At 36.5% G+C, this 24452-nt stretch overlaps 2 protein-coding genes across 2 annotated transcripts; both read left to right on the plus strand.

Moving 5' to 3' along the window:
- Positions 1-921: 921 nt before the first annotated feature.
- On the plus strand, positions 922-4879 carry efcab2 (EF-hand calcium binding domain 2). Its single transcript, XM_016278187.1, has 7 exons — positions 922-994; positions 1313-1397; positions 1502-1574; positions 1659-1738; positions 3254-3296; positions 3469-3535; positions 3653-4879. The coding sequence occupies exons 1-7, from the start codon at positions 973-975 to the stop codon at positions 3769-3771; spliced, it is 489 nt and encodes a 162-aa protein (XP_016133673.1). The 5' UTR covers positions 922-972; the 3' UTR covers positions 3772-4879.
- Positions 4880-6388: 1509 nt separating this feature from the next.
- On the plus strand, positions 6389-20175 carry LOC107589673 (kinesin-like protein KIF26B). The gene is made up of 3 exons (XM_016278175.1): positions 6389-6777; positions 7004-7393; positions 20113-20175. Exons 1-3 carry the CDS (start codon positions 6721-6723, stop codon positions 20173-20175), a joined length of 510 nt encoding a protein of 169 aa, XP_016133661.1. The 5' UTR covers positions 6389-6720.
- Positions 20176-24452: the final 4277 nt, after the last annotated feature.

A 24452-nucleotide genomic window follows, 5' to 3' on the forward strand; every position in this document is an offset into this window, starting at 1 on the left:
AAGTAAATAAATAAATACAGTAGCTAGCCTACAGATAAGGCACATACTATGCTAAATAAATCACTTATATAAAGTGTTTATTATAATATTAAATATTGCTATTGTAGTATCATTTTATTATTTAATGACACAAGAGTACATAAAAGCATATGTATATATATTAACATGCAGTATTAACAATATTACAATAAAAACAATGTTTTTTTTCTAAAAGGCTATATGCTATTCATATAAAACATTTTATGTTATAAAAGCATAATATTAAATATCAGTATATCCCTAATTTAATATTGTAGTATCATTATTTTATTGAATGCCACAAGAGCACATAAAAATAGTATATTAACATATCAACATTGCCAGAGAACTTCTTAAAGACTGACCTAGGTCCATATACAAACCCAATTCCAAAAAAGTTGGGACACTGTACAAATTGTGAGTAAAAAAGGAATGGAATAATTTACAAATCTCATAAACTTATATTTTATTCACAATAGAATATAGATAACATATCAAATGTTGAAAGTGAGACATTTTGAAATGTCATGCCAAATATTGGCTCATTTTGGATTTCATGAGAGCTACGTATATATATGATACATTTTAGAGAAATGTGGTTTTCAAAACAATTACAGTCAGTTTTCATGTGCACATAGAATGCAGTTAATAAATAAATGAATACAGTACAGGTGGCAAATAATAAACAAATATTTTCATTATTACTGTTTAGTAATACCTATTAAATATTGCTCATTTAATATTGTAGTATAGTTTTATTATTCAATGCCACAAGAGCGCATTTCGTTGTTGTTTTTTTCTTCTTTTTTTTAATAATAGCTACATTTTTGTAATAAAGTGTGAGAAATTTGTTTTTCAAAACTGCAACGTGAGTAACGACGTCACGAACAAATAATCACAAGACCAGTCAGTGACTCAGTGTTCACGTTACCTAGCAACCAGTGTTGCCCAGACATGGCGGACAAGTCCAACGCAGGTAATGTTGTTACTTTAAACTTTCTTTCCTTTCAAGCTTACGATATACATTGTAGCATTTGTACTCTTACGTGTTGTTTGTAGCTCAGTTGTCATTATTACAATTGCTATCCACTAAATGCTTTGTTTAAAGTATCGAATAAATAGCTAGCTAACGTTGTAAAGTAAAAGAGACAGCACAAGACTGCCAGTTGCTTGGAAAATAAAATATAATTAAAGTATAGTAAATTAAATACATAGGATACAGCATTAACTGAGACGTCTAAAATTAGACGTCTTTGTAAAATTTGCTGAAATACATAATTTTCTTTTTTTTCAGAATCTATTATAACCGAAACTCAAAAGAGGATAAGTAACGCATTTGAGGTGTTTGATCACGAATCCAACAAGACTGTTGATGTCAGGTAACATTTCAGAGTTTTCTTCAGATTTGCTCTCTGACACCTGTTTGTTTTCTACATGTGAGGGTGTCTTGTAAGTTTAACACTGATATTTTTCATTGTAAAAGAGAAATAGGCACCATTATCCGTTCACTTGGCTGTTTTCCATCGGAAGCGGAACTACATGATATCATTGCTGAGGTCTGTGGTTTGTTTTTACATTTGGCTCATTTAGATATTGACTCTTGCAGGCTGAGTAGATAAGAAATTATGATGTTTCTACAGCTTGAAGACGAAGAGCCCACTGGGTTTGTGCGCTATGAGAAGTTTCTTCCAACTATTACTAAAATCCTGCTGGAGCGCAAGTAAGACTGTCACTGAGAGTGAAGTGATTAGGGTCAATAGGTCAAATCACATTCATCTTGAGCTTTCTGCAAAATTACAAATAATCAGATATCCCTGCCAAAACAGATTGTTTTTAAGCTAACTGAGACTTGTTATAGCACATGTATATCATTGCTGTTTTGTTAGTTTTGATTGCTTCCATTGTCCTCATTTGTAAGTCGCTTTGGATAAAAGCGTCTGCTAAATGACTAAATGTAAGTGTCTTTCTATGTCTAAATGGTGTTGTCTAATATGGCCATTTTGTTATTTAAAATATAAATTATTAAAAAAATTACTTTCATGTCATCCAAGAGATTTCTGAGTTATACTTATGCAATTTTTTTCCTAACTTTTACAGATAGTGTTGTTATTGTTCCCTAAAATTACTAAAAATAGTTTTGGTAATTGAAATAAAGCTGAAACTAAAATAAGTATTAGAAGAAAAAGTGAACTTAAAAAAAACTTAAATGAGAAAAGTTGCCTTGGCAACTAAATAAAATAAATAATAATATAAAATATAGTGAAGTGACATGTGGCCAAGTATGGTGACCCATACTCAGAATTAGTGCTCTGCATTTAACCCATCCAAAGTGCACACACACGTGAACACAGCCATCTATGCTGCGGCACCCGGGGAGCAGTTGGGGATTCGGTGCCTTGCTCAAGGGCACCTCAGTCGTGGTATTGAAGGTGGAAGAGAGCGCTGTACATTCACTCCCCCCCCCTACAATCCCTGCCGGTACGAGACTCGAACCCGCAACCTTTGGGTTACAAGTCCGACTCTCTAACCGTTAGGCCACGACTTCCCCAAAAGCTACAGGATGTTTCTGCCCGGTTTCAAACCGGGGACCTTTCGCGTGTAATATATATATATATATATATATATACAGTGGGGAAAAAAAGTATATAGTCAGCCACCAATTGTGCAAGTTCTCCCACTTAAAAAGATGAGAGAGGCCTGTAATTTTCATCATAGGTATACCTCAACTATGAGAGACAAAATGAGAAAAAAAACCTACAATGTGATTTTCTGGATTTTTTTTCTCATTTTGTCTCTCATAGTTGAGGTATACCTATGATGAAAATTACAGGCCTCTCTCATCTTTTTAAGTGGGAGAACTTGCACAATTGGTGGCTGACTAAATACTTTTTTGCCCCACTGTATATATATATTATAACATTAATAAAAATGTGCAAATGCACATTCAAAATACTAAAACGTAAAATTAATTTAAAACAAAAACATAAAAAATAAAAGTTAATTCAAAATATTAGAAATCATTTATATAAAAATAATTCTAAAATAACACTGGCCACCACCAACACTGGAAACTATTATTTCCAATTGTACACCTGAAAACATGCCCAAAAAATATGCTTAAAAAAATTCAATTAAGTGTTTTAAACGGTGAAACATAGATGAACCACTTTACACATTTTTGATCGAAAAGTCCAGTATTGGTGACAGTTTTAGCTCTGCTTCCGTTTTATTGCAGGTTTCGTCCTATTACAGAAGACCTGCTCCTTCAGGCCTTTGAGGTGCCTAATGCTCTGACACTTAAACATTTTTGTTATTCTTCTTTTGTTGTTTGAATTTACCTTGGATACACTACAGAGAAAAAAAAAACCTTCAAAAACCTTAAACTGGATATAAAAATGAAGACCTCAATGGAATGAATTAATGTAATGGTGCTGTTATCTCTCTTTAAAGGTGTTAGATCAACAGAAAAAAGGCCACTTGGAACCAGAGGAACTCACCAAGTATTTAACACAAGAAGGTATGTCAATTATGACTATTGAAAATAGTCGTTTGTATTTTAGTATAGGCTTCTGACATTTTGAAATCGATGTGCAATGCGATGTGCAAAAGTTTTTCATTTCTCTGTCTTCTGAAGGAGAGCCCTTCACACAGGAAGAGATAGATGAAATGCTGTCTGCAGCTGTTGATCCTGATAAAAATGTCATTCTCTACAAGGACTTTGTGAGCATGATGACCTTTGATGACACTCGATGATGGCTGATGGCATGAATAGATCAAATGAATAAGTAGTTTTATAGGTTAGGATCAAGGTATCATAAACAAAATCATCTCAGTTACCATAATAAATAATATACTGCACATGTTATTTTGACTCTTTACCCATGGTATACATCATTAATGGTGTTCATAATGCCCAAATACTCTTTCCTTATTGTATAGTTTGGCAAAATTACACAATATGATATTTTACTCTATTCATAATTATTCAAATAGGCTTTAAAGTGGAGAATGTGTGCAAGACTGAGAGGGTGTATCATGGACTGATGATCATTCTCCCTATTAATGAAGCAGGTTTAGCTTCATTATAAAGTCAGTGTGTGGTGTCTTTCTTCTTTCAGTTTCATTAGCAGACTCTGATACCACAGGTTTTATGAAGGGGTGGCATATTCTTGCAGCTCATTTTTTTCTAATTAACCTGTGTCCCATGAGTTGCCCTCTGTGAACTGACCAGAGAAGCAGTTCTCTGATGAAGAAAAAAAAGAACTGATCACTGATACAATGTAATTGTATTACAATTGAACATTATAGTTCGAAAAAAAAATTCTGGGCGTACTTTATCAGTATACCTTACACAACAATGAAATGCATTACTCTCAGAGAATAGTGTGAAACTAAATATATTGAGTAATCTGTAATTTGAGAAACCCCAAATAGTGCATGAGGTATTGTGTACAATATTGTAAAAACTGGAAAAGGCTACAATAACCATCTCAGGCTTTCCTGTTTATATATACTTTTTTATGTATCATAAAGTAAAGGTGAAGATTCAGTGGTTCAAGGATAGATTAACAAATAATCTGGACAATGCTGAGTTTTTAGGTTTATGACAGTTTCCTCTTTGTTTATGCTAAGGTTATATAGGTATGTGTATCTTTATCTTAAGAATGTACGATAAAGCAGTACTGTTTCATTTGACTAAAAACTGATGGTCGTTTGCTAATTTCTTACTGTTGAGAGTCTCAAAGCGGTGTGTTATGGTTAGGAGTGTTTAATTTAGGTGTGTGAGCAGTAGGTGGCGCTACTTTCCCATGCTTACAAAATGTCCCTTCAAATTCCTACTAACAATACAGCCAAAACAATACTGCCCATTTGTTTTCATGCCAATTCAACAGCGTTTGGTCAATTAAGAAATACTGCCAAATATTGCAAAATGATATTGCAAATGTTTGTTGTTGGTTTCATAATAAGTGTATATACTTGGTTCAAATGACATGTTTGCAGGCAGTGTAAGCAGTTGAAGATTTTTGAGCATTTGACCTGGAACACTATAATATTTTAATATCATGATCAGTGTTGGGGGTAATATATTACAAGTAACGCAAGTTACGTAATCAGATTACTTTTTTCAAGTAACTAGAAAAGTAACGCATTGCTTTTGAGAATATCTGAGTAACTTTTTCAAATAAGTAAAGCAAGTTACTTTTTTTTTCCAATTTCTTGACTGACAGCTCTCCTGTCCCCATGTTGAGAGAAATCAGAAGATGTTACTGTAGTTCTAAAATAAATATGAATATGCATTAATTAAAAAAAAAAACAGATTCAGTATTCCTCAAAATGAATAAAAATAATGCAACTCAGACTAAAACCTGCAATAATTAAATGTTAAACAACACAAATATTCTTTATGTATTTAATCCCATTCTATTAACCGATGTCTTTGCTTCTGACCTTCGATGATCCAGTTCAACCGTACTAATAAGCACAAATTACTCTAGACAAACATTTGTGTCTTTGTTTATTGCTGAAGTGTTGAAATTTCTTCTTCTGCATTCTACTGTACGGACATGAATTTACTTTTCCTTCAGCCTGAGGCTTATTCATTTCACTTTTGGTGTGAAAAGACTTTTATATTTGCCAAAAATATAACTTTTTTATTTTAAAAACAAACAAGCAAGCCCTGTCCAGATTTAAAAAGTAACGTAATGCATTACTTTCCATAGAAAGTAACTAAGTACCGTAATTAGTTACTTTTTTTATGGCGTAATGCAATATTGTAATGCATTACTTTTAAAAGTAACTTTCCCCAACACTGATCATAATATTATTTAAAAAAAATAATATTATACCGTTTTAAATAGATTTGCTTTTTTTTATATTGCTAATATTATGCTCCAAATCGTATTGAATTTTTGATTGATTCGCGTTCGTTGATTCTTAAATGGTGTTAAAAAAATGTGTGTGTGTGTATTTTTACATTTATGTAGATTATACACGTTTTTGAGTAACCACATAAGTTAGATTAGGCTAATGGTGTCATTATTATTTATTATAAATCTGCACATATAAATAAAAATACGTAGATAAACATATAGTTGATATTTGGTTCAATACCATTTTTGTTGCGCGAGACGAACTGCTAACAGAACAACACTGATAGAATTTCCGAAAGTCAAAATTGACTTTTAATAAAGAAACTAGTAGTTTAGTTTAGCGTGTGGACAACAGTACACTCCCACATGTCAATCAGTAGATCTCGGACATGCTATTCGCTGAGAGGCGCGGATGGGGCGTGGCCAGTCTACCCAGAGACAGATGTGTGCGCTCCTCTGGAGTGAGAGCAGCGCAGAGATCAGTCCTCCAACAACCTGATCTACTGTCAGACTGCGCTTCACACAAGTCCATATGCATGGGAAAATGCTCCTGTGCTGGGATGCTGTGAAATCTAAAGCACTGCACATGGATTCAGCATAGCAGAGAGCATAAGAAAGAACTGGATTATCCACTGTTGGACATTTCAGATTGGACCATCTGTTATTCATATTCCACTGTGGAAGATGGATAGATTTCTGCATGGTACTAGTCGCTGAGACTGGACTTCAGTAGGGCTACTGAACTGGCCAGAGATTGATTTTTGGATCTTTTAGTTGTGGATGTAACAAGGAGCACAGTTATTTAATCAGTCCCTCTCTATCAGGCTTTATCATGACCTCTCTAACAGGGAATAAAGAAAGATCTGGGACCAGGAGTAGAAAATATGGGGTAAGATTTATTATGTTTATTATAGCTATTTTATGTAAAGTTATGTGCATATTCAGGGCAATAAATGATCTTCTTGTGAAGAAAATCAACAATCTAATTCAATGTCAAACTCAATATGCAAAATAATAAACCACTTTGCACACTTTTTTTCACATTTACCATATCTGTAACCCAGACATTAATGTTTCAATCACTGCTTTTCATCCGCAACTATCATTTCTTGCAGATGACCGATTCATCCCCTACGAAGTCAGCATCATTCTCTCCTGAAACCTGGTACCGAAAGGCTTATGAGGAGTCTCGGAGCGCCAGTCGCCCGGTCCCTGAAGGTGCGGGCTCCATGCCCGGGTCCTCTGGAACCCCGTCCCCCGGATCAGGAATATCATCCCCGGGCTCTTTCTCCGGCTCACCTGTTACGATATCTCCTGGAATCAGCACCGGTTCACCCGGTTCTTTAGGCGGATCTCCAGGGTTCGGCACTGGTTCTCCAGCCTCGGGTAGCGGGAGCTCACCTGGTTCTGATCGGGGCATCTGGTGCGAGAACTGCAACGCACGGCTGGTGGAGCTGAAGAGACAGGCATTACAACTACTCATTCCCGGACCCTACTCTAGCAAGGTAGGCTGATGTCACATGCATATTCTGTATTCAGTTTTTGACATGGAAATGCGTCATGCAGATACAAATGACATCGGATATTCATGCTGAAGTGTGATACATTAACTCCAGTGTTGCAGTGCGTATTTTGGACATAATCTTGGAGTAACCAAGAAATGTACAACGTGAAGATTTCAAACTAGAATTAAATTTGATTTTGTCGTGCACTGCTATTTATCGACTAATTCCCTTCTTTTATCATAGTTTGGCTGTTCTCACTAGCAAAACAAATCACAGCTTACAAAATAAACAATCAAATAAATAAAGAGAAAGAAAAAATAGCAGTTTGCATGAAACTGTGTTTGAAAACACACAGAAGTGTTGCACATAAGGGGCGAAGTGCTGAACATACACGGCACTGCGGCGTGTTGCTGATCCACTATCTGATCCAGTGCGCGTCCAGGAGACTGAGATCATGATGAAACTGGCCAAAGGGGGCGAAATTAATTGCTGACTAACAGCTTTTTCCTTTGATTTAAGAAGTCTGTTAAGTGAAACAGACTGTAAAGAAACACGCCATACCATGCTGTGGCTTTGGTGGCGAGCGTGAGTGCTGAGAGAAGCGCATTTATGATTAACTACCCCTTTTGATTAGTTAATCGGTTTTGGCTGAGGTAGTACTGCACCAGAACTTGGTGTGGATTCCACAAGAGCTCAAATCATAAGCACAAAGTATATATATATAGGTAAATATGCAGTGCGTAATTGGATGCATGTGTGCGTAAATATCAAGTTTCGCCGTGTGCTCATTTCATTTTCAGCGTCTAATACCGGGAGCTTTGTAGCCTATAAGCAGATCATCAGTATGATTTACACCTAGACAGAAATGGTTTACAGTCAAACCCTATCTTTTGAAATTATTGATCAGTGTTTTTTTTGTTGTTTTTTTGGAAACCAAAGCACAGTTTGCCCAATTCAATAATTATCCATTAAGAAGAACAGGGGGCGCTGTGCTGTCACAAACAAACTCCTCTGCTTGTGTTAAGATGTTAAGAACTATATAACGTGATCACAGTTGCAACATTTGCAAGCATATGGCATCTATTATGTTCTTCATTTCAATAATTGCACCGTTTATCCTTTAAAAAAAAAAAAAAAAAAAAAGTCTGGCCCTCACTAGTCCAAAACATTGCATCTGCATTTAGATCTCCTTATCATGGGCAGTGTCTAAGATGATGTCATAAATCTGTGTGTGTGTGTATAATATAACTATTATTACTAAAAGTAGTATTTTGCTGTTTTTTAAGAGCACCATTGATCTGATGTGCCCGTGGCTCGTGTTTCAGACCTGCTGTTGGTCTCCAGATTTTATGGCCAGTTCTGCCAGCTGCAAGTGACCTGCAGGTGCCCATTAAAATGAGCTGGAGGTGGAGGGGCTGATGGAAAGGAGAGGGGATCACTGGAGAGGTGGCCATGAGAGCGCTCTTTAAGCCGGAGGCAATTTTAAAGGAGATGTAACTGTTTGGGCAAGTGTTTGGGCTTTTCTCTGCAGGATCTTCACCGACATGATGATTAGTGAGCAGTGTTGTGACATGAACCGAAGGGAAAAGCCTCATTCTGGTATACGATCCATCTGGAGATCTTGCAGTATGCTGCGTTCCATTGCACTCTGGAAGTAAAATTTTCTAATTTCCTCCTAAAAAAGTGCAATAGAATAGAGGGAAGTGATGAACATTGACTTATAAAACTCAAATAAATTAAAAGTTCCTACATTGTTTGATGGCAAAAACTTAAATGTTTAGCAAGATCTGCAGAGTCAAGTGTTTAAAACATAGTAAATTATGCTCCTTTGATAATCTTTTACATGCAGAATAAATGCTATTACTCTTTAAAATAAAGGTTCTTTATTGGCATCTTTGGTTCCAGAAGAACCTTTAACATCCACGGAAACTTTCCACTTCATAAAAAACACAGTGATGCCATAGAAGAACCATTTTGGTTTCCCCAAAGAACCTTGAACCATAGATGCCAATAAAGAACCATTATTTTTATGAATGAAGGTTTGTTATTATGGAAAATGATCCTTCAGATTATTAAAATATTCTTTCCAGAACCCAAAATGGTTCTTCTATTGACATTTGAACACCAACAAAGCTTACCCGTCATCTTCCAAGTAGTTCCTGAAGTAGGAATATAACTGTGAATGGAACGCAGAATACTGGAACAGTAGTAGCCTACAGCTCATAGAACTTGTGCTGTGGGACTTGCTGTGTTGTGAACGTCCCCTGAGGTTTCGTCTTTAGATTACACCCGCTAAACAGAAGCATGTTCATTTCAATCCCATGCGCACACACAGCTCCCATTTCCAACAGAGCACTGTTGCCACGGCAGCAACACGTGATGGGCGTGAGCTTCATACATATTACACGTTTAATGCTCTTTTTATGCCTCTCAGGTGAGCAAGGCATTATCATATAAAGAGGTCGCTTTTTCAGTACAGACTGGTAGGAATAAACGGGAAGGGGTTGCTGACGTCGGCTCAATCCAGCAGGCGTTCTACTGTAAATGACACTCCCTCCTGTCCAGCGGGAGGCTTTGTCTTGATGCCGGGGTGTAATGGTGTCACTAGGGCAGAAATGTAAACAGCTCAGCAATGGGAGAACTGAATATGCATGTCTCTGTAGGATTTGGTGTGCTCATTTGGGACAGATTACTTCTTGTTGGAAATGACTGTGAATAATATATGGTGGCTTTATAGACTGTGACCTGATAGCTTCTTACGACAATGGAGGATTGTTGACAACTATTGTAAGTCAAAGCTGTTTATAGGTTGAAACTTAGATTCACAACAACATGGTCCAGTGCTTTATGAACTGTTAATTTCAGTTTTTTACAACTGAAGGTCTCACAGCAGGTAATGGTTAGTCTTAAAGGGGTCATATGATGCAATTTACATTTTTCCTTTTTCTTTGGAGTATAACAAGCTCTTGGTGCATAAAGAAGATCTGTAAAGTTGCAAAGACTGAAGTCTCAAATCCAAAGAAATATTCTTTATAAAAGTTCAGAGTCAGCCACACCTACCTAAAACGGCTCGTTCTAACACGCCCCCACATATCTACCTCACACGGCATCAACATTATGGTGAGGGGCGTAACATTTCCATCTCACACTTGAGGTATTCGGCCAATCACAACGCACTGGATAGCTGGCCAATCACAGCACACCTCGCTTTTTCAGACCGATGAGCTTTGTAAAAATCTACGCGTTTCAAAAAGGCAGGGCATAGAGGAGAAACAATAATGTACAGTATGTGGAAAATAATGTGTTTTTTGAACTTTAAACCGCATAAACACATTTCATTATACCAAACACACAAAATAATGTTCTTTTTAGCAGCATCATATGACCCCTTTAACAACCTGCTCTTTTCATAGGTATGACATGTTGAAAGATTTATTTTCAGGGTGTGCTTGCTGTATTTTAGCTCAAAGCTTTTGTAGGGCTTTGAATTCAGTGGGTTTTGCTTCTTTTGTACAAGTATCCCAGAAGGCCACCAAAGTTATAAGATGTTGATATTTGGTTAAATATAGGTTCTGATTGTGCGTGCCCAAAATTCAGTACCAGGACAATGTATAATGTAAATGTTTATTTGACGTGGATATTTTGTTGGTTTTCAGTCGTGGCAGTAGCCAAAATTCAGTAACCAAAATCATATTGACATCAGACATTGACATTTAGTAACAAGGTATGGTAATCAAAACCCAATGTCTACCAAAATAAATTAGCATCCACACAATGTCAAATTATAAAATCTTTAGATGTTGATATTTCGTTAGTTTTAATCATTGTATCAAGTAACCAAAATTCAACGTCAGTCTAAAGCTGGAGCTTGATCTAAAGACAAAGACATCAACTCAATGAATTTCCAACCAAAAATTAACTGCCAAACATTGGAGCTTGATGTCTTTCTGATCGTTACATTGACATCCAGTGCCAGCTCACTTAGACTATAAATACTTTAAGACATTTATTCACATACGATGAGGGTAATGAGAAATGTTTGAGTTTACATTTTGATTGCAGGCTTGGTGTCTTGGTAAATTTCAGCACAGTTTGGGGAATATTATTGTGATTTTGTTGTGTGTGTGTGTGTGTGTGTGTGTGCGTAATACAACACTTTCTCAGATAATAATTATATCAGTATGATGTCGAACAGCATCCATGACACATAAAAACTAGTTTCACAGTGCCAAATGCAGCAGATGTCTAAACCCACTGTAGATTTTGCGGAGTGGGTGGTTTGTTTTTTTTAGTGGAACTCAAAACTGTATTTCAAGAGTCCAGTCAGGTTGCTGCTGTACCCCGTAATCACTGCCAGCACATCCTCCAAAGCATGAAGGCCTGTAATCCACCCCAGAACCAAGTCAGAGAAAACATCAGGTTCTTCCCCTTGAACATGGGTGAGCGATCTCACAGGGATTAGCTGGACCGAGCCAGATCGAAGTTCTCCATGATCAAAGCAGTACTGCCTTGAAGGAGGATACCGCCTGGTCCGGTAGAGCCGTGATTTTTAGGCAGCGATCAGCATAGCTGGTTTACATTAGACACTCGAGACTTTGTCATTGTGTGAAAATAGTATGAAAGATTTCGACAGACTTGTGTAATGCATCTCTGGAGACTGGATGGTTTTATGTGTTGAATGTGTATGTTTCAGCCTACAGCTGGAGTTCTGAGTATGGGTTTTGTGCTCTCAAGGAAAGCATTGCAACTATGCACACAGTTTTATTAACCACTACCCAGTAAAACTCACTAGATACATGTGAAGAATTTGCAATGGAAGTGTTGCAAATTGCATATTGTGTTTTCATTGTGAATGCATTTTATTTGTTTGTTTAGTGGCCTTTTAAACATTGAATTGCCACTTTATTTTTCAAAGCTTTTTAGATGCAGTTATTTACTATGACATTTTTGACTAAATGTCATGTCATGTCCTTTGAGCTCAGCTGATTTAAAAAGGATGATGGAAACTCAGTCAATAAGAGAGTGGAAGTTCTTAAAGGGGTCATATGATGCTGCTAAAAATAACATTATTTTGTGTATTTGGTGTAATGAAATGTGTTTATGCAGTTTAAGGTTCAAAAAACATTATTTTCCACATACTGTACATTATTGTTTCTCCTCTATGCCCCGCCTTTCTGAAACGCGTCGATTTTTACAAAGCTCATCGGTCTGAAAAAGCGAGGTGTGCTCTGATTGGCCAGCTATCCAGTGCGTTGTGATTGGCCGAATTCCTCAAGTGTGTGATGGAAATGTTACATGTTGGACTCCGCTTCGTCCATGGGGAAAGCTGAAGTTCAAAGTTCCAGAAAACACTCTTGATAAGAAGACTATATGGAAAATAATATAAAATACAGCAAACATTTGAGAGAGAGAAAAATCTGTCACTTACAGTGAATGTTCTGCTATTCAGCCCAAATCACTTAACACCATTCAAACTTTAATAAATTCAGTCTTCAAATATCAATTATAAATATTATTTAATGCATTTTATTTCTTTTAAGATTGAAGTTAGAAAATCTTCCAATGACTCAACATTACACTAATTGTATTTGCATACTGAATTGTGATTGGTTATTCCCTTCTTACATTTATTTACCCATTTATATTGCTTTTTTCCCATGTCCATTTGTCTAATAAAGATTACACATTCTTCTCCATGGTAATACATAGAGAAGGCTTTCTTTGAATTATTAATGGGCCCCGATGTTGTTTGACTGAAAAAGACTAAAACCCCATATTTTAAAAGAAATAAACACCAGACACCAGACCTTTAACAGGGACTTATTAGTGTTTTTGACATGGCATGCAATCAGCTGAAGGAATTCAGATAGATGATCAGATAGAGGAATTAGACGGAGGGGCTCCATTGTTTGGTTGAGTTCAAGGGAAACGCACACCTTTTTTCAGAAAGAGACGGGGAAAAAGAAAACAGATGGAGTCATTCATTCTAAAATGCCATGTTTTACGAGAGGTTTAAGTGCATTCCTCTGCAAAATCAACAAGGTTAAGAGGATGAGTGAGACCGGTGTAGCGCAGCCTGAGTGAAAAGCTGGGTTAATTATGCCGTGAATGACAAGGGCATCGTAAAGGTCAGGAGGACAACCGAAGATGGTGTTAGATCAGAAGAGATACATTTTACTGGAGCTTTCTTTTGTTTCCAACATTCCAGCTGATCTAATAGTGACCGGTTAGACTAGGGCTTTTGTCTCAGAATAGAAAACAGATAAAACAACCTTTCCAATAAATTACTAATTACTAATACTTCATTTTCAGATAATAGAGAGTTTTGGATATATCAGAATATCAGCATTCCAACAGCTTTTTATATTACTATGATATATATGATAAAAATTCATATTGATATTATATTATAATAATATTTTATTTATAATATTTATTAATTTATAATATTTATTAATTTATTAACAGCATAACTTTGCCATGATAAAATATATATTTACAATTTTTTCATTAATAGATCAATCACATTTTCATAAAAAAATATTTTAATTGTTTAATTAATTTATCTATCTGTGTCTGTGAGTTTTGTTGTACCCCATCATTCCACTATACCTTAAATAATTGTCAATTGTCACTTTAATGTTTAAAAGATGGTAAGTTCGTTTAACATTCAACATTTGTTGTTTCTTAAATAGATCCAACTTTATAACTTGGTTATTTCATGGCCATGTTTGATTGACTTTGACTTTACAAGCATCTGATTATCCAAAGTTGGATCTAAAATAGATTTGCAAGGACATTATAAGATTAAGATTAAGACTGTATTTCTTTGCTCTTAATGGTTTTTGACATGTAGACTGGTTAGTGAAAGTTTAAGGTGACATTACGCTTTGCTGGAGGTCATGCATGCAGTAGAGGAACAGAGTGACTCGTTATTATGAATAAAGAACTGTATTAACCTCCAGATGAGCTCTAGCACGTGTCCAAATTATGATGTAGTGTGATGTCAGGACAATGTCACCTTGCTCATTCTGTCTCTATTGCATGCACCAGTGGACCAGTACCTGCCAACACACATAGTCAGGTTCATAACACACACATATACACCAAGAAATATGAGTGCCTTTACATCAGTAGCAACCTTTCTTGGTAAAACCTGCTGTCATATTAAAGGCTGATATAATATGCTTTTGTATAATATGTGTATCATTGGCTACTTTCACACTATGGTTGAATGTGGTCCAGTCTTCTGGTCTCTCATGAGTATGGAAGCTTGTTTCCGCCAAGGGATTAAAAAATAAATTGTGACTGTTTATCTCACAATTCAGACTTTTTTTCTTGCAATTCTGAGTTTATATTAGATAGATAGATAGATAGATAGACTGTAGTTATATCACAGGTGTATTGCATTACTTTTCTACTTGCTAATGTTATTATAGGCAGGTAGTATTAGGAATAATAAAATTTTCTTTGCATTGTAAATTTAGATTTGTTAAATTAGATGTAAATGAGCGCAAAATGTATTTTTGATCTGTTTCTTTGAAACTGCAACAAAAATTAGCTTTTTCAATGCTTAGGATTACAATAGAATATAGATGACCTCAGCTAATAGATAAGGACTAAAAGCCACTAAACTCCAGTTTTTTACTCCAATTATTTGTCAGTAATTTCCATTAAGTTACATTATGGAGGCAGATTGCTTTTAGGAACCGCCAAACATCTTTCTTGTCCTCTTTCACTCCTTTTCACACATTTTTCAGCATATCAAGCTTTTTTCCCTCACTCTTCGTGTTTCCCTGTCCTCTTTTTTCTCCTCTCAGGTTGAAGTAATTTGTCGCATGGTTTCTGAACAGCACTACAGAGCACAGTAACCTTGAGCTGAGGGGAATGTGAGGGAAACGAGAGCGAGAACAGAGGCAGAGAATACTCTCAGACCCGAAGATTTGGGTCTGGGGTCTCAGAAGATGGATTACCTGCACAGCACAGAGCAATTTATCAATGTCTGAGAGCCAAAGAAAGGGAGAGAGAGGGAAATGGGGATGAGGAAAGAGTAGATGGAAGCAGAAAAATGGCTCATGGGAGGTCTGGCTCGATTCAAACCTAGATTCTTGAAAAATTACTGCACATACTCTCCCAATACACGAAAACATCATTTAGTCACAGCACTACTAGGCTGCACTATTACTCAATGACAGTTTTCTATTGCATTTTATAGGTCTGTTATATTGTGCCATACTTTGCAGAACCTCCGCATCCCCAATTTTGAACTCTGAAAGTTCAGATCTGAAGTTAATAATGGTATTTTGTGTGCCAGCTTGGGAAAATTCAATTCAGTTTGTTAGGAGTGTCCAAATAGGCCACTATTTCCTGTGACATAAATTGGAATTGGATTTCAGTTTTCTTTGTTAAATGACCAGAAATTCAATTCTCAGTCCAAACTTTATCTGTGATCGATCTATCTATCTATCTATCTATCTATCTATCTATCTATCTATCTATATAGAAACAGTTTACCCAAATGTTAATTATTATTCTCACCATTCAGTTGTTCCAATCCTGTATGCCGTTTCCATAATTCTGAAGAATTTATGAAGAATTTATGAAGACATGAGGTAAATAATCATAAAATAATGTAAATCTTTTTTGGGGGTGAACTACACCTTTAAATAAGAATTGGAATGCAGATTAAATGAAAGACAGGGCAATTTGACATTGTAATGTTTAACTGAAATTATTTTCTAGTTTATTTTTGTTTCCTAGCTGAGCGATCAAAGAATGACCCAATGGCAGCTTTCAGCTTCTGTCCTTTACTCCTGAAATACTGGCTTCTGTTGTGTTTATCCACAGTACCGCTGTGTTATTTTAAGGTTGCATAGCCTCTGACTTCCCAAGTCAGTGCTGACAGCCGTAGGCTGAGGAGAAAGGCCACATATTTGTGTGTGTGTTTGTTTTTAAGGAAACGACTCCTGTGTGAGTGCTCTGCATGCCAGTTTGTAATTTTAAACTGAATATGAAGAAAACAACGCCCACAGGCATAGAAATAGCATAAGCCCTTGATGACAACACAAAGACTGTGTGATTGAGTGTGTGTTCATTTAGCAAATGTGCATGTAAATACAATCACTGCTGAGAGAGGCAAATAACTGTCAGTGATTTTCCACTAGCCATATTTAAAGACAGCAAGAAATCAAAATTTACTTGACTATTAAATGCCCCTCATATTATTGTGCATGATTGATTAGTACATGCTATTAGTTTTTCATCTTTCATCAAAACATAACTTCCACCACCTGTAAAATGACTTTTGTTCTCACACACACCCACACACACACACTAACCCTGTTTTCGTTTTTTTGTCATTTTTAATATATGGAAATTTGCTGATTGATGTCATATCTAGCATTTCATGATCCAATCAAAAAGGGTTTTCTGTTCTGTTCCATATTGGAAGTTAATATGCATTATCACATATATAATATTACAGAAGTCCATACCATTTCATGCTTGCTTTATTATTTGAAAATGACCTAATTACTTATTCTTTTAATTTTGAAGTGGAATGTCAATAAGGGAAGGTGGATAATGTGTCCATGTGTATTATAATGCTATATTTGTATATTCAGAGTTCATATCCATGTTGACTGTAAATTGATGTAAAAATACAATTAGAAAAAAACACATCGCCATAGCAACAGGGCATATTAATTAAGACTGGAGTCTTCTTTCCATCAGTAAACATTAGGTGTCTCCTAGTTGCTCTGAATGGGTTGACTATTTACCAGCTGGTTTACTAAACTCTATAGCTCCGCTCCAGCAGAGTATACTGTAGCGGTGCCGGTCATGGTGAGAATCCTACAGCGGATGAGGCAGTTTGCGTTGAAGGAGCATCTATTTGAGCGGTTGAGACTCAGTGTGGGTTGTGTATTTAGCTGTGTGCTATCTCTAACACTGCAGCTTGTCAGGTATAGAGTCACGAGAAAGAAAGACACAGAGGAAAATCTCTCGGGCAGTGTTATTCCTGCCTGTTTACATGGGAAGGCAGCTGGGCCATCAATATATTCAAATACTCGTAATAAAATACATCTCAATAGCAGGGTCAATTGAAATCCACTTATCAGTAAAGTAAATTATGTTTGACGTGCATCCTCTGCTCAAGCTTATGGTCTAATGTGTGGTAGGTAGAACAACAGGCCATTTAAAATGTGTTATAGAAATAACCCATAGAGCTCTGTTTATCTAATATGTGAATGAGAGCAGTGGTTGTGATATGTCAAACTAGAGAACACAGGATTGTTTGAATGCTAACACTGTTGGATATCAGACCGTGACTCCCAGGGGTCAGTTTGCAGGGTCTGTTTATCATAATAGCCTGTGTATTCTTCAGTGATTGTGATTGTATGGAGGAATGAACACGTCCTCCCTACTGATCTCACAGCAGGTGTGTGCTTAGAGTCCTAATGAAACCCCACAATCTGTCCAATCAATGAAGGAGGTGAAGGGCAGACAAGACCCGCCCCCTCTTTCAGTTGCTTCTCCCTGTCTCATTAGGTAGTGCCCAGGTTTTGAAATGTGCGTTGTTGTTGTTGTTTTTTTTTTTAAACAGTGCCATCCATCCATCCATCAACATGAACAACATTAAATATTTTGGGGTTGGTAGGATTTTTGTGCTTTTTTATTTTTTATAGTCATGTAGCGTCTGGACCACTCAAACACACAATATATATTTTGTTAGCTAGATTTAACAAATACTCTGTAACACCCCAGGAAGCCGAACAGGCCCCTGGTTCCATGGTAACCCTGACACCCGATACATTTACGACCTCCTGGAATTTAGGTGAAGAAAATCGCTTCCTTGCCCATAGGGAAAATCCACAAGGGAAGGACTTTTCTTTGCTAATTAATTAATAGGAAAACCTTTCTTTGAATGAACACACATGATCCTTCAGGTCATTGGGTATATTATTGTCATCGTGTATTTTGTCTTTGAAATTGTATACTGTTATGCAGGCTTATAATCGAAACACACTCCTGTCAGCTTACATATATATATAACTCTACCATGTTAATATCTATGAATTCGTATTCGGATGATCTAATTGAGAGTGTATAATGTATGTTTACACCTACGCAACATAGTAGTGTTCTAAGAGTCTGTAATAATTGTTATACAAGTTTCATATGCAAATTACCATGCTAACAAAGGGCCATAAAATGCCCCAGTATCTCAGAGAGATCTTCTCTTGAGATTCCGGACTTCCTCATTGGACAAGCCCATCTTGAGAGGCGTGAATCTTTGCAGGCTTTCTTATGCTCAGCAAGGCTGCATTTATTTGATAAAAAATACAGTAAAAAACGTAATATTGTGAAATAGTATTACAATTCAAAATAACTATTTCTATTTTAATATATTTTAACATGCAATTTATTTCTGTGTTAGCAAAGCCACATTTTCAGCAGCTATTACTCCAGTCTTCGGTGTGGCATGAACATTCAATAATCATCAATTATGAATTGAAAGTTCAAAAGAATAGCATTTATTTAAAATATAAATCTTTTGTAACATCATATGTGCCTTTAATGTCACTTTTGTTTAATTTAATGTATTGTGCCAAATAATAATATTAATTTCTTTCAAGAAAATAATTTTACTGACCACAAACGTCTATCTGTCTATCTATCTATCTATCTATCTATCTATCTATCTATCTATCTATCTATCTATCTATCTATCTATCTATCTATCTATCTATCTATCTATCTATCTATCTACTATTAATATTGTGAAATAGTATTACAATTCAAAATAACTATTTCTATTTTAATATATTTTAACATGCAATTTATTTCTGTGTTAGCAAAGCCACATTTTCAGCAGCTATTACTCCAGTCTTCGGTGTGGCATGAACATTCAATAATCATCAATTATGAATTGAAAGTTCAAAAGAATAGCATTTATTTAAAATATAAATCTTTTGTAACATCATATGTGCCTTTAATGTCACTTTTGTTTAATTTAATGTATTGTGCCAAATAATAATATTAATTTCTTTCAAGAAAATAATTTTACTGACCACAAACGTCTATCTGTCTATCTATCTATCTATCTATCTATCTATCTATCTATCTATCTATCTATCTATCTATCTATCTATCTATCTATCTATCTATCTATCTATCTATCTATCTATCTATCTATCTATCTACTATGGTTAGTGTTTAGAATTTACTGCATCTAGTTTATGTAAATAAAAAGTTACTGGAATGAACTTTGAGTAATGAATACATGTTAAGATTTCCAGCATTTGGTTACGACAGCCTCATTAGGTCACAGTGTAATGAAGCTGAGTGTTAGTGGTTGGCGCTATAAATAATGTCTAATTAGCTACAACATCCTCACTGTTCCTTGTTACTTGTATATTAAAGACGACTGCGTGGAATTGCATGTGCAAATTGATTCTGGCTGTGCTGTTACATACAGAGAAATAAGATGTGAGTTTGTGTGTGGAATTAGTATATTGAGCTGTGTTTCCCATCCAGAATCTTCCCTACCTGCCCACCATACGAAGCTGACCTTGCTGTTCAGCCTGTTGGTGCTACGTTTGCTATAAAAAGACAGATGCATTTAAAAGCTCTCAAGAGTAATTAATCTCTATAGCTGATGTATCATTTCATGCCGTACATGCTTCTCATTTCTAAATGGAGGTTGTTTATCACTCCAGGTGTCTGTTCGGCGCTCTCACCCCGTCAATGAGAACACTAGAAAGGAGATGATTGACCGTTAACAGTGTCTAGTGAGAACACATTCATCACTGAGCTCATATAGACCCTTTCTACCCAGTGCAAAAGAAGGGATTGACAGGCAAGATTATGTCCTCTCCCAAACACTCCAGTGCTGATCCTTGTGTCAGTAAGTGATATTGTCTAAATCACTCATCTCTGCCCTGACATTGACCTCCGGCCCACACAAACAAGCACACGTCGTCGGCCTATTTATAGAGGCCTGTTTTTATCAGAGGTCGCCCTGCCGCATCAATCCAGTCAGGTCAGTGTCTATAAATGTGCATCTTCACTGTGAAGTGCAACACTCAGCTGAGATTCATTAATCTATTACGGCAAATTGAGTTAGGAAAGACGAGTCTGTCTACTTTCAATCAGGGCTGAGTTAACTCAAACAACTAGAGGAAGGTTTGTCGGCGATAAGACGTCTTGTTTGAATTCCCTGAGTTTCAGTTAAGGTTATCTGTGTGTTGGTTAATTGATGCAATTTTTCAGCATGGACAACCTCTATTCCTGCCAATGAAAAACAGATCGTAGAGTGATCAGAAAGCACTTTGGAAAGCCAAGAATGGAGACAGTCTATAAACTGTGGATAATCTGTGGATGAAGACCTCTTTTCCCGGTTTATCCAATTATCTTTAAGGAACTTCAGGCAAATTTACTGCCTTGACACCAAATGTGACCCCGCAGAGGCACAGCCAAATGCAAAACCACAAAGGAATTTAGCCTCAAAAACTTGGAGGTCTGTTGTTTATTTGGAGTCTGGTTACAGTGATATTTCTATAGTATGTTGCTTGTATCAATGGGAGATCTCATTGTCTCTACTTTGGTTAAAGGGGTCATAGGATGCTACATGCACTTTTACAAGTTGTTTGAACTGAAATGTGTGTTGGCAGTGTGTGTACACAACCACCATATAATGATAAAAATCCACCCAGTGTTTTTTTTTTATCTGGTTAAATGTTTTCCCCTTTCTCAAATCGAGCCGATCTCAGATGCCTGTCTGTGTGACGTCACACAGACAGGCCCCTCCCACGATCGTTTGATTGACAGTAGCGTTTCAGCACAGACTGGACTGGCGTCTTACCTTAGACCCGCCCTGAGTGACTGTCATCAGTCCGCCATTGTTTCACCGCCGGAGCAGATGTGGACAAGAATGACTCCTAAGCGATTGAGGTGTTCTGTTGTTGGATGTAATAATGAACATAGCAGTCGTCATTTACTCCTGACATGTGAGCCGCTGAACTTGCTGTGGATTTCATTTGTTTCTGAAGGGAATGCTCCCCCGATCTGCCTAAATGCGTCTATGTTCGCGCGAATCATTCATGATCCAGCCTCATCTACAGAATGAGCAGCTTGGAAAAGAGGGGCGGGGTCAGCAGAGCTCATTAACATTGAAAGGGAAATGCTACAAAAACGGCTTGATCTGAAAAGAGCTGTTTTTGACAGGGTAAAAACGGTGTTGTTTTACACTACCATTGAGAAATTTTAACCAAACTATGTTACAGACTTTTCATTAAGACCCTAAAGAATCATATCAACTTGTGGAAAATGGGCATCATATGACCCCTTTAAAATAGTTTTGCATTTTGTTGGATGTCAGCTTTGGGAAATTACATTGATATATCCTTATTCCAAGATTCCAAACTCAAAATGTTGGCTGCCAAAAATAACTTTAATTCAACCATTTATTGTGCTTGTTTATCTTGCTTGTCCCCATGTTTTTGGCAAGTGGTGACATTTGTGTACGTAGTTTGAATGATGTGAGGCCAGTTCTGAAAGAGATGCATAGCTTTTCTAACCTAACTGTGAAGCGCATAATATCTTTTCTGTAAAAATGTCTCATTGGTAAGTTGAATTGGTAAATTTTCATATTTAATTTTTATTTTATGTCCATTTTGCAAAATATACATAAGCATTACATATTCATTATTTTTTTTATTAAATATTCTATCACTAAAGATTACTTATTATATTGATAGGATCCATCAGACAGATTCAAACAGTAAAATGTTTTGAACGATTAATCGAACATAAAAAAAAAATCAAACAAATTACTACTCAAAAGAGTCCTTTGTTTGTGAATCAGACTACACTGGTTGTGCTGATTGTTTTTGATTCACTAAAAATAATTGGTTGAAAAGACTCGAAAAGATTTGTTTGTGAATCGCTGGTTACACTGGTGGTGCTGTATATAATTTCACGTGCACCCAGTGAGGATAACGCGATAGAAAGACATGTTTTCTTGCCATTATTTTGCAGTTCACAGTCTTTTTATCTGCATAAAACATGCCGTATTTTGCTAAAAGGTGGTAGATTCAGTTACTTGCATGAGTTTGTTCGTGCATTGCCACTGAAAGCCAATGCAGGAAACACTGGTATAGATCGATTATAGAATTTTAAGAATCAATATCAAGATAATTTAAATGAAGATTGCATTTTTTTTTTTACCCAGCTCTAATGTGTTTGATGGTATCCAGTGTTTATTTATATGCATTTATCAGTGTAAGCACACTGAACACACTAATTACTGAACCGAAACTGATCTGTGATTGTAATACTGGAGCCCCACTAGAGGCGAGTGTGTATTCCATAGTGTGCACTGATCTCATATAGTGCACTGGTGCACCCTCAATGTGCAGCTAGCTGGAACTTATTACAGGACGATAAAAGCAGAACTATATGACTAGCTCCATTTCCTGTGTCAGATCCCTGGGCTGCTGCGAGCTCTAATTTCCTATTCATCCCTCCCCTGAGGGGTGCAGGGCCAAAAAGAGCTGCTGGCCAAGCGTGGATTTATGGCAGTTTTCTGGCAGTGAGATGCAGGTAGATAGCATTTGGTGCAAAGGAGACCTAAGCGATTGTGATCTCAGTTTTTCCCTCTCTCCATCTATCTCTCACTCCTAATCTGGATTTTGAAAGCAAACAAACATCAGGGGTGCCGACATGGATTTGGTTTGCTTGTTGGTTGTTTTTTGATGGCTCCCAAATCGGTGTCTCGTATGAGAGCAGAAAATGTACCTGATGCCGAGAAACATCTGCAGCCTGTCCAATCTCATTATAGGATCTTTGGGGTTTTACTCTCCTGTAGTGTATAAATGACACGCAATTTCTCTCCTAGGACGCACGCTCAGCAATCACTGGTATGGATCTACATGTCAAGACTTCAAATGAGGCATGTGCTGTGTCCTCATGCATACATTAGCATTATCTGAAAGCCAACCATTTTTCATTGACGCCATGTGATTGAAAAAGGTTTGCTGCTCCAGAAACCATTCAAAAAACGGGCTGGTTGCACCAGTTGTGTGTAAGTTAATTTAACTGAGTTACGATGTAACTTGCGCACTACAAAATACATTTGCGTTTAACCATTAAAGTTAGTTGAAACGTAACTCTACAAATAAACTAAATAAAGTCTCCGACCGGGAGTAATGGTTGGAGTAAAACAGCAGACTGATTGAATTGCCCCAATAAGCTACTTGACAAACTTCAGTTCTTTAAATATATGTGATATTGTTACACTCAGAGAAAGAACATTATATGAATAAATGACTTGACGAATCCTCAACACAAACACGATCTAAACAAAGCACCTCCACGTGCATGTCAAAGTAAAATAAGTCATAATAAATAAATAGAATTTCTTATGTTTTTTGGTATCAGTATTATTATTTGCAACACCCCTGGGTAGATTTTTCGTGTATCCAAGACTAATTCCTATCTACTTGAATGGGGAAATCCTGAAATCTCAAAGCTGCTTGTCACACTGACATTTAAACATATTTAAAATTATTGTGCTCAAATATTTTAAAAAATCTTATTTTTCGGGCTTTACAGCCAATGTGCATGTGCAGTCCTAAGCGTGCATCTCTGGACATTTACTGTTTCTATGATAACCAGAGCTTCTAACGGCAGCTTGCAGTGATGCATTGATTTTACCAATTGTCGATTGGCTCCTTATTTAGTAGACGGGACTTATTCCACCATATTGCGTGTTGCACTTTCTCCTATTCATAATAATATGAGTGCACCATCTTGGTATTTCTAAAGTCTTTGCTAGTAGTTACTAAACCTGTGGGCTGGTGCAACCCAACCCAGGATACTTTTTTTGCAGAATGAAGGTTACCATCTAGACACAACCGAATTTGGCTTCATCCAGCACAGTAATAAGGGGAAGAAAATGACATCACTGCTGAATAATGAGCTCAGGGCTCATATGGAAATGACTAAGGATTTAGGGGTTTAGGATATGATATGTCTTAAGTGGCTGAAGTGGACCTAA

Source organism: Sinocyclocheilus grahami, unplaced genomic scaffold (assembly GCF_001515645.1).
Source record: "Sinocyclocheilus grahami isolate Dianchi unplaced genomic scaffold, SAMN03320097.WGS_v1.1 scaffold118.1, whole genome shotgun sequence".
Taxonomy (NCBI): Eukaryota; Metazoa; Chordata; class Actinopteri; order Cypriniformes; family Cyprinidae; genus Sinocyclocheilus; species Sinocyclocheilus grahami.